Raw genomic sequence first — 11,741 nt, 5'->3', positions numbered from 1 at the left:
TACATGGAAGTCGCCATTTCATGTCCACCATGTTCCTAAAGTAGCCCAAAACTGACAAACTGCTCGACAAAGAGCGTGTTTTGTCACTATGTTGTCTTAGACCAGGGCAGGGCCGGAGTGGGACTCATTTTTAGCCCTAGAGTTTCCTTAGACCAGCCCAATTTAGTTCATGACAGACTATATTCAAGTAATATATTTGAATCCTTAGTAGTATATACTGTAAGTATGCAATGTAGTGCAATGTTCAAGGAAGCCTTGCAATTAATTGTATTTTTCAAATATATAATTTACAATTTAGTGCAAAAGAAATCAGTTCAGTAGCCTAAACATTTTTCCCATGCAGCCCTACCATAAGGTATTTTAATATTTATTCAATTAAACTTATTCAAAAACTACTAAAAGGGAACAGATCTATTTGTTTTTTCTCCTATATATCTATTTTCTTTAAAAAAATTTGGGTCTTGAGATTACCTGTTGGTTGAAAAAGGTTGGAAACCACTGATATACAATGCACAAGCAAGATTTATCAAGCAGGGAAAGCAGATGGAAAAATAAAATCTTTATCTTCATTTTTTATACTTAGATCATGTATATTGTCAAATAACGTAGGCCTAACTTGTGTCAAAAAATATCTGGATTGTCAACATTTTGGTTTACTTGAAAAAACATCATATTCACATGAAACTTACTTTGATCCAATAAAGTTTTGCTTAAAATAGATATTGGTTTCTTGCAAGAATGATTATTAATAGACGATTCATTGTTACACCAATGACTTAAATAAAAAAAATAAGACTTTTAGATAATTTTAATTTAGAGGCAATTCGTATGAAGTCGCATTTACGTTTATTTTAAATCTAGACGCGCGGCAAGCGCACTCAAAAAAAAAAAAAAAAAAACGTCTGAAATGAAACTCGTGTTCACAGTCGAGCGCTTTACACCCCATTCAGACAGCCAGCGACCAACAGTAGCAGAGCGACGCAATCTCATTCATTTCAATGGAAACCTGGCGACTTTCGGCGACAAGAGCAAAAGTGACGTTCGCTCATCATTTGCATAAAGTTAAACTTTTCTTAACTTTCTCGCAACACTAGACACGCCCATATGGTCGCCAACGGTCACTTTCGGCCGCCAGAAGTCACCAGCTTATCCTTTTCTTTGAAAGTGACCCCCAGAGTCAGATTCCTGAGGAAGACCCTAAAAGGTGCAGTGTGTAAATTTTATTGCATCTAGTGTTGAGGTAGGAAATTGCAACCAACGTTTCAGTCCACTGTTCACCAAAACGTATAGAGAAGCTACAGTAGCAATCGTTGGAAACAACTAAGTAAAAACGTTTGTCCTTTAGGGGCTTCTGTAGAAACATGGCGGCACAAAATGGCGACTTCCATGCAAGGGGACCCTCGGTGTATGTAGATAAAAACGTCTCATTCTAAGGTAATAAAAACATATCAGTTCATTATGTAAGGTCTTTATACACATAAGCAAGAAACATCTCATGGATGCACTGGGACGCATCCTCAGTGATGTATCCTGGGATCATTGGATGTTTCGGGTCTCGCAACATCATACACCCTCGCCCAGTCGACCCAGCCGGGGTTGATCAGGCCCCGACTTGCGCCCCAGTAGCAGTCCACGGAACAGCCCTCTTAATCCAAAGCCACCTTGTGGCCTTCTCTGCAGCTTCACTTGCGGATTGAATGGCCCTCTTCTTGGCCGCCCCTGTAATGCCCAAACGGGTGAGGACTTTGCAAAAAGACCGACCGGCAAAGCTTCTACAGCCAACTTCTATGGGCTCAAAGAAAAATTTCCAGTCTCTCTCCCTGCGTTCCGCAACCAGATCCTGGTACTTAGCACGTTTCCTCTCATTTGCTTCCTCCGCTCTTCCCAGGGCATGGTAAGTTCCAGCATGATCAGCTGTTTTGAAACCTTTGAGGTAACTATCATGTCATTACTGAAGCAAAACCATGAACATGGGGTTACATGGTGGTTTGATTATAACCACGGTTTTTTTGTAGCACAACCATGATTAATTTTCGTATAAAGTGAATACATTGTCTTGCTGAAAATCTCTAGATATGATATGACACAAGATAAGATAAGATTTAGTTAATCAGTTATGTATAACCATAGCCTACAATTGAAACTGTTCCTCGAACAATATAATTATATTAAAAACGAATAACATCAAATCAGTGGTCCAATAACATTCACAGTTAGAGTTATGCCTATTCTTTGTTTCATGCTATAAAACATATATCCACAGCGTCATAATACCATTCTGAGAACATTGTTCTAGATTCTAGAATGTCTCCTCCCAACGTTACAATGAGGCTATATTTAATATTAATAATGTTATGGCCTAATAACGTTGAATGAACATTATTAAAAATGATGATTAGAAAGATGAACATATCTATAAGATTAGTTTTTAATCTTAGTAGTGGAAACGCGCGGTTATAGCCCAATGAAGGTAAATTGATTACTGTAAAAATATGCCCCCAGTGGTTGTAATGAAAGTCAGGGCAGTCACAGAAGGAAGCAATTCACAATTAATCAGGTCAGGAAGATCCAGGAACCAGAAAGAAAATATAGCCCACAATATCTTTATAAAAATAGAGATAATGCTAATTGTTCTATATATGCTGTCTTGTTTGACACTGGTCAAAGCAGGTAGGTCAGATTATAGTTATTATTCTACTTTATTAAGTATAATTATTGTACTCTTGTACGCTCTTAATTACCGTGTCATTTGGACTGTGTGATTTGCAATCGGACATTTAAAAAATAGCCGTTCGATTAAGAACGTAAACGTTTGGAAACAACTGCAAATTTCTCTTTATATTAATGTAGGTTACTTTTAGATTTTGTCATTTTTGGTAAAACAAGCACAACAACGAAAGTGAAAGTATTTGGCAGATTGTTTGCCATTTGAATAATCACAGTTTTACTGCAAATACCATTGTTAAACTGTGATTACTGTAGCAAAACCATGAACACGAGGTTACCATGGCTTAATTTTTTTTATTTGTAGCACAACCTGGTTAATTTTCGTATAATTGTCTTGCTGAAAATCTCTAGATGATGACAGTTTATGACAGTTCGCTCACGTGAATATTCCTAAAAATAGATTGATGTTTGAAAGTCATTTTCAATAACACAGACGTTTTAATGAGTATACAAATAAAATAATTTCATAATGTAGTATCCGTTTAAAGTTTATTTATTTATTCATCAAGGAAATTGAAAATGTGATTTTCTATAAAAAAAGAATACATAATACGTAATTTGTTGCTGCATTTGACTCGCAGGCTAGACTATAGTAGCCTATTCATATGCTTTTACCAATAGACGTCCTCATATCCTTTAAAAAAATGAATGATTCAATCTAAAGGGTGAATTATTTTGTTTTGGATTAATTTAGAGATAATAAAAGCCTCGTTTGGCCCATCACACGGGTCTACGTTTCTAAATGAAATATCCAACAAAGCTTTTTGTTAATTAACCAGCTATCTCACTGAATAAATAACTAACACTTCAGACACCCTTAGATTATTTAAGTTATGCAAAATAATTTTATTTACAACCTTATGTAGAGAAAATCTGTTAAATAGGCTAAATTTAACTCCTAAGTTTAAATGTAATAGTTTGAGTGCTCATTGTCTGAGTCAAGGAGCCAGAAATCATTTGGTGATCAAAATTTGTTCTGATATTAAGGGTTACACCATGGAAAAATTGTTAATCCTTAATAAACTTTTAACACTTTTGACCTCTGATAATTTAAGCTTGTTTATTAACATGTAAGATACTTTTTTTTACGTTTTTTTTTTTTTTTAAGTTTTTCTCTCTTTTTTAAATACAACATAAACATTCTTTGTGTTTCAGTATACTTGCTGTAGAATGTCAGATTTTTACAGATGAGTCTTTTTAATAATATAAGCAAGAAATCACAAAAAAAGAACAGGAATGTTAAAGTTCTCTCATTAGTTTAATTCATGAGGGCCTGAGATCTGTGATCACTTGATTGTTAACTCTGTTTTAGATGTTCCTCCCTAATATTTAAAAAACAGTGTGAATGTTTTGCATGCATATACTGTACATACATACATATCTTTGCTGTTGTTGTTTTTTCTATCATGTTTATACATACATACATACAAACATACATTCATACTGTACATCAGAACTGAAATTATTTTAACTAACTTTGAGTAAAGTCAGTTTGGCTGTCACTAATACTGTGTTCCTGCAGATTCTCACTCACTGATGTTGTTTGCAACATATATAAATGGACAAACACAATTCCCTGAATTTAGTGCTGTAGTGCTGCTGGATGATTTGCAATTAATGTTCTATGACTCAGTCACTGGGAAACTTGTTCATCGCAGAAACAGTACTTCTGACTACTATGAAGACGAGCAGATGGATGCAAAATACATTTTTGAGGCGATATTCATCAAAATGAAAGAACAAACATCTTTTTTCAAAGATCGTCTTAATTACACAGATGGTGAGAGGCTGCCCTAAATTGATATTTCCAGATAAAACATTTAAGATGATTTGTATTTCTATAGTTTCAGTTGGAGTCAGTGGTTAATTACTAAATGTGATTTTACCTATGAGCTTAATTCATTATTGATAGCTCTAAACCTGACTGTTTTTCTCTTTTTGAAGGTTTTCCTGTTTTTCAGACAGTTGCTGGGTGTGAGTGGCTGGATGATGATAAGTCAGGAATGCTTCTTTTAAGGGATGCATTCAATGGTCTAAGTAATGAGGAATGGCTCTTTAATATGGCAGAACGCAGCTGGATAATTAAAACTGAATGGGCAACAAATTTTAAACAGATTACTTTAAAGCTGGCAGCTGAAAATGTTCTTCGTGTAATTTGTGTTAAACATCTACAAAGGTACCTTCACATGGAGAAGAATTGTGTGTTGAGAAAAGGTGAGATAATCAACCTCAGTAGATATGACAAGTAAGAGTTTTGTTAGACATAGCTGTGTCTGACATCAGAGGCCTCATCCTCTGAAGACTGCATTCTTAGACCAAATACATTGTAGCAACTCAAAGAAAGGCTGGTTGGTCATACCATTTCAAAGTTTCTTTTAAATAAATGCATCTTCAAAATGTGTCCACCTTTCCCAGCTGTAAAGGACAGAAGAAATGGATTATTCACACCCTCAATTAATTGTAAAATATTTTTTAATAAACATTTAAATGTGAGTAAAAGTACATTTTTAGACAACATGATCTCACAAAGTTGGTTGCTTTAGAAGTCCCTGTCACTGGTGTATTATTACATATACTGCTGCATTACTGTTTGTGTTGCATTTTATTTCTGTATGGGTTGGTTTATTTTATACTGTTGGGTGGTTTAATGTACAGCAGTACGTCATTCTATAAAGTACAATTCAAATTTCTAGGTCCATCTTAAAAAAAATGGAAACGTCTCTGTGGCTGCTGTCACTGGCGACAGGACTGGTGGGTGGGAACAGCTGGTAACGTAACTAGAAAATCCTTCGTAGTTCAGATCACCTCATTTAATTTACACCTTTGTTACGGCAGCATGGTTCTGTTAATTTCTGCAGTGCTAATACAGCCTAACATGATTCTCATTTTGGTATTAAACTTTTCATAAAACTAGCATGATATATGGGATATATAACAGAACTAGACATGTCATTCCACCGTACATGGAAATTAAATATATTTATAAAAGCATGAACATAATAATATACATGAATAATTGGCACTAATAACATCAAATGTAAATTAAATGTAGCCTACTTTTCCATTATAAAAAAATGGAGGCTGCAACTGCTGCAGCTAAGATGAAAAAACTGTTTGTAGATGTTAAGTCTACAAGGTTAGAAAGCAACCAGGCAGTTAACTAGGAATTATGAAAAGATTATTAAAAAAGTTCGTCCCTGTTTCTGGTTGACCTATGGGTATAGTCATCATTGGGTGGCATCTGGCTAAACCGGAGCTAGTTCTTACAGCATATAACTCAAATGACCCAAACTGTTGTTGCTAATTTGAAAGACTCATTCAAGACCATGTTATAAATTCAAAAGTGCCATTTTGAAACTCGTAACGACAGTTTAGACTTTTTCGATAAAGTTTTGGAGTAATGTGTGTGTATGTGAGAGGAGTTTTAAGTAAAAATGTGAGACTTCTAAATTAAATAGATCCTAAACGACACCAATAGCTGCTGTACTCAACTCAATAGTTGTCCCAATTAATCATGTATGTTCTTTTCTCAGTGAAACCCAGAGTTAGAGTATTTAAGAAGACACTAACAGACTCTGGAGGGGCAATGATTACCTGTCTGGCCACTGGTTTTTATCCACGTCACATTAACCTGACCCTGCTCAGAAATGGAAAACCTGTGCTTGACCATGAGATTATGGGAGGAGATCTGCTGCCCAATGCAGATGGAACTTATCAGATGAGGAAGAGTCTGGAGATCCCCGCAGAAAAAATTGGACATAACTATAACTTCACCTGCACAGCAACTCACCTCAGCCTTGACAACAAACTTGCTGTTAAAATGGGTAATTTATACATAAGAGCAATTGATTGTTTGACAGAAATTTACTTATTGGCTAAGTGTTAATGCTCTTTGTTAATTTCTCTCACTATTTTTCATGTCCTTATATAATCAGAGCTGGAAAATTATCAGGGATCATCCACAGTGGCAGTTATTTCCTGTTTGTTGGTGGTGGTATGTGTGACTGCGTTGGTCATAACTGCACTTATGTGGAAGAAAAGACGTACAGCTGGTAAGAACATTATTTAGTGTTTTTTTTCTGCTTATGTGTCTTAAGTTCAATCAAATGCAACCTCCTACTGTTATTTACAAGTCTGACAAATGTTTTTTATCCAAATTGATTTACCTCAGCTTGATATTAACACCTAGCCTGGTCCAACCAGAATCTCATACATTCATTTCATTTGTACAGAGAGTCTGGCCACGCTCCATTGCAAAGCGTTACTTCCGTTAAGGAGGGTCCATTGTTGAAGTTTAAAACTATTGGATCTGCCCAGAGTCACTCAGGATCTGCCAAAGCCAATCGCTAACGTGTGGTTGTGACGTATATCATGCACCGAAACCGTCCGGAAACAACAAGTCAGAATAATCAGACAAACAAAACTTCGCAAAGCTGGTTCTTGCTCCGGCTTTAACTTCTGTATATTCGGCAGTTTTGAACCAACGGACCGAATAGCTTTTCTCATGTCTTTCTCCGCTGCCATTACTGAACTACAACTCAAACTGACGCACGACCTCAACGTCATCGTTCTTAGCCACCCCCATCTGTTCGCTGATTGGTCCTGCAGATTTTTGCAGGAGAAAACGAAACTCTACAGAGCAGTCAGACGTACTGCTGAAGCGAAATGAAAATTAAGCGGAAGCACGTAGGAGGGCGGAGCCAGGCTAATTAACACCCGCCAACCCGCCAAATGCGGGTAGATTTCGGCTGTGGCGGGTAAGACAGCCAATCCCACTAGTCACTATGGCTGGTTGAATCTATTTTTTTATTGTTTTCTTAAAAGTTATGCGAAATTATAAACATTGCGCAATGACACTGGGAAACTACAACTCCCATGAGCAGTCTGGACCCAGTGCAACATACTGAGACCGTTTGTTGAGACAAGCGCGATCAACGGAGGCTCGCATTGCGGCCCAAAGCGCCACCTTTTTACCAGAGAGAGCGCAAGAGCTGATGGATTTGCTAATGCACGGGACCCAGTCTGAGCGCATACACGTACACTTCGGGAAAGATAAAACAATTGCATGGAAGTGATTGAAGAGATTTAAAGTGCGTGCACACTTTTTGGGCAAGAGCGGAGGTAAATTCATAGCGCAAACCTGAAGGCACACATCCCAGTTTTGTCCGAAATCAAAGGAAACCCACAAGTGGAGAGGTTCGCGCATTATTTTAATGTAAGCTACTTTGTGCAACAATAATGCCCTCTCGACATTTGCCACAAAAAACTTAAATAACTTTTAACAGAAACCACGATCAAGCATATACAATTTACTGCTGTTGTTAATAAATATTTAAAGAGTTTGTCTAGGGTTTCTGTGTTTATCTTTTTAGTTAACCTTTTACACCCCTGCTCCACTTTTTTTTACATAAATAGTTAATCTATTTATGCATTTCTTTCTAGCATGTTTTCATGCACCTAAATATATAATATGATCTATAGGCTACTGATTGTGGCCAGTGAGAATGCTGAGTGGCTAGTAACTTTAGAAAACAACTAGCCACTTTGGCTGGTGAGCAAAAAAGTTAATGTCAAGCCCTGCGTGAAAGTGACCCTACTATGCTATAGTCATGCACTTAACTACATAAGCTGGTGCAATAACAAAAAAAAAATTTGCACTATATTTGAAATAGCTTTCAGATGGTCATAATTTAATCATTTTTTAAAATTGTGCAAAATGTCATAGTAAAAACAATCTGTAATCATAAAATGGTTAAAAAATAGCAGAGGTCAAAATGTTATTCAAAAAGATACAGTATTCAAAGTTATCTGCATATAAAAACTTTTACAAGTAAATCTCATAAATCAATATATGAGTAGTCAAAATAACAAAAGTTAATAGACAGTTCAGAATTTCAAGTTAGATGGACAAGAATTTAAGATGTGACAATAAACTCATATCTCTGTTTGTACAGACAAATTAAATGATGACAATGTAGCTCAATTCTAAAATTTAGACAGAGTGCCCCTTTTGCAAGACTAAAAGAAAAACAAAAATCTTAGACACAAGTATATTGATAATTTATTTCTGAACTCTAACTCTCTCCCAGGTCCGATCTCAAAAGCATCTTCTCAGAGTGATTATACCTCTGCCTCTAGTAAGTATTGTGTTTGTAAAACTCACAAATGTTATACACTCATAATAAAGTATCAGATCTACTGTAAGTTATGTCTACTGTAAAGCAACATAGATTTAACATTTGGATTTTAATGAAAGCTATATTGTTTTTTTTAGCTTCAGAAGAGGAGGAAAAATAAAAGTTTGTAACATCCAAAATCCTGCAAACCTTATTCACACACCTCTTTCTGTAGAGATGCTAATTAAAACAATGGAGAACACCTAAATTACAATTGTTTTGTTCAAGTATATGTGTTAAAAGCATTTGATTATGTTTTTCGATTATGTTATTTATTTCAGTTTTAAGTATTTTCTGCTTGCAAAGACTGGGGGTGAGTGAGGCACAAACTACAGGCTTCATTGTAAAAGATATTTTAGCTAGTGACACGGGGCCGAGCAATCTGTGCCTTTTGTATTTTTCTTTCACTGCCAGAAGATGATCTCCTGCAAATGTGTGAAATGTTTGATATGTTTTCATTAAGATACTGGTTTTGGAGTGTTTTGGAGACATGAAAGTAAAGTCATTTATGATATGTTTTGTGTTGGGTGTGAAAGTCACAAAATCCAACAACCTGATATTATCCTAATCAGTGTGTTACCAAGCACAGTATCAGGGGAAATAGCTGATATTTATGATTTTTTGTCTTAATTGTGGAGCCTTTGCAAAATTATGTGTCCATATGCATTGATGCATAATACGATGCAGTGGCGAGGCTACATATTGGGCCAGGGTGTCACTGATGCCAAATGCATTAGAGGTTGTGCCCCGCTCTCTCTCTATGTTAGTCATGAAATCACTCTAAATTAAAGGAAGCTGAATTATTAAGCTGAATCTTACAGTATGTTATCTCTGTAAATTTTGTTTTAAAGAAATAGTTCACAGAATAATGAAAATTGTTCCATCATTTACTCACTTTTGTGTGTTTTGAACAGCATTTCTTGTTGCTTTTTTTATGAAAAATATTATAAATGTTTTTCTTTCAATTTACAGACATTTTTTATTCATAGTTAATAATACCAATAGATTAATGTCATTGCATAAGATGTACTTATTGCAATTCAAATCGTTGTTAATTCATAACTTTCTCTTGCTATTTAAAAAAGCAGGGCCATTTTCTGTGAAGGCTAAAGATCTGAGTAATGTTTGTAGGTACACAAAAGAAGGTCTAGGAGGGGATGGGAGGCTATAGTTGGAAACCACAACAAATAGGGGAAAAAAATCAGTTTGCACATTTGTCAAAGCTGCTTTTGTATTATTTAATTATATATGGTCAACCTGGAATGCTCAGTGGTCCTGTGTGGCTTGGTAGAGCATTGCATTAGCAAAGCAAAGGTCATGGCCCATGGTTCCTGATGTAAGGAACATTCATGCTCATAAAACAATGTATACCTTTAATGCACTTTAAATTAAAGCATCTGCTTATTTACATGAATGTAATTCTGCCAGAGGATAACAGTAAATGTGAGAATTCAGCAGAGGCCCTAAATGTTGGAGGGACATTGGGGATCTGTGGAGGCATAGAATGTCAGAGATCTGTACAAAGACTATTTTAATTGTACATGACTACAATCAATCTGTCAATGTACATGAACTGCAATCTAGGGACTGATCTAACAATACTATATTTTTTCTGTATCATTTTTCTCTCTGTTTTTGTATATTATTTATCTGGAACCTTAAATAAAATAAAATATGATACAATATATTTGCCTCCATGGTTTAAATGTTACACAAATTAATAAATAGAGGGGCTCAACATAAAGGACAGCCCAGTGGCCCGGGGTAAGCGTGAGAGACGTTCGAGCCAGTAAAAAGTATTGTCACTTGCCCGATCGGGCCAGTGCTTACCCCCTCAGTCACTTAAATATATTTTCATCAATGTATATTATTTAACTTCTTGGAAGCAGACCTTTACTTCTTTTTGAATCGGATAACCACAATCAATATGGGGACATCTATAACTTTGAATCTCATTAGTTGTTTTGTGTCTTGTGTCTTGTCGTCAAATGTCTTTTTATCACATGATGCGAAATAACCAATGACATTAAAAGTTGACCTGCCTCATATTGATTCATCACATACCACAATCCACAAAGTATTAAAGCTCAAAATATGAATTGCTATCTCTCAGAAACATATTGTTTTGCTTCAGAAGACATTTATTAACCCACTGGAGTCAAATTGATTACTTTAATGATGGATGGATGTGCTTTTTGGAACTTCAAAAACTAGAGTACTTTTCAATGCCATTATTGGGTTCTTTTTAACCCTGGACTGGGTAACTATTTGACAGAACACATTTCTGGGTTAAAACTACCCAAATAATGGGTTGTTTTAACCCAACTGCTGGGTTGTTTCAACATGGTTGATTAACAATAATCCAGCAGTTGGGTAAAAACAACCCATTTTTTGGATCATTTTAACCCAGATATGTGTTCTTCTGTCCAATAGTTACCCAGCCCTGGGTTAAAACAACCCAACATTCTTTAGAGTGGCCCAGGATACTATTATTTAATATAACACAAATTGTATTTAACTAAAGAAAGGCAGTCATAGGCAAGGCAAGGCAAGGCAAGTTTATTTGTATAGCACATTTCATACACAGTGCTTTACAGAGAAATGCGAAAACAATGTATAAGAGAAAAAAAAGTATGTAATAAGAGACACAAAAAATCAATCAGATACATGAGAATTTATAATATCAATTAAAAGAAAATAAATGTGATTTTAATAAAAGCTGTTTAAATGTGTGAAAAAATAAAAGTATAAAACAGTTAAAATAAGAATAAATTTATAAGAATAAAAACAAGAGAAATAAAAAGAATTACACAATAGTGCATGTAAAATATAGTGCAA

At 35.4% G+C, this 11,741-nt stretch overlaps 1 protein-coding gene across 3 annotated transcripts; it reads left to right on the top strand.

Moving 5' to 3' along the window:
* Positions 1-2,362: 2,362 nt before the first annotated feature.
* LOC135729576 (major histocompatibility complex class I-related gene protein-like) lies at positions 2,363-10,570 on the top strand. Of its 3 annotated transcripts, none has more exons than XM_065247313.2 (7): positions 2,364-2,670; positions 4,386-4,507; positions 4,672-4,941; positions 6,261-6,551; positions 6,663-6,779; positions 8,817-8,864; positions 9,002-10,570. In XM_065247313.2, the coding sequence occupies exons 2-7, from the start codon at positions 4,420-4,422 to the stop codon at positions 9,022-9,024; spliced, it is 837 nt and encodes a 278-aa protein (XP_065103385.1). In that variant the 5' UTR covers positions 2,364-2,670; positions 4,386-4,419; the 3' UTR covers positions 9,025-10,570. The 3 variants fall into 3 exon arrangements, with proteins under 3 accessions (XP_073672339.1, XP_065103385.1, XP_065103381.1); XM_065247309.2 differs by having other exon boundaries at positions 4,250-4,507; XM_073816238.1 differs by lacking the exons at positions 8,817-8,864; positions 9,002-10,570 and adding an exon at positions 6,960-8,790 and having other exon boundaries at positions 2,363-2,670; positions 4,250-4,507.
* The last annotated feature ends 1,171 nt before the right edge of the window (positions 10,571-11,741 follow it).

The sequence above is a fragment of the Paramisgurnus dabryanus genome, chromosome 11 (genome assembly GCF_030506205.2).
Source record: "Paramisgurnus dabryanus chromosome 11, PD_genome_1.1, whole genome shotgun sequence".
Taxonomy (NCBI): Eukaryota; Metazoa; Chordata; class Actinopteri; order Cypriniformes; family Cobitidae; genus Paramisgurnus; species Paramisgurnus dabryanus.
This window is presented reverse-complemented; position numbering and strand designations above follow the sequence as displayed.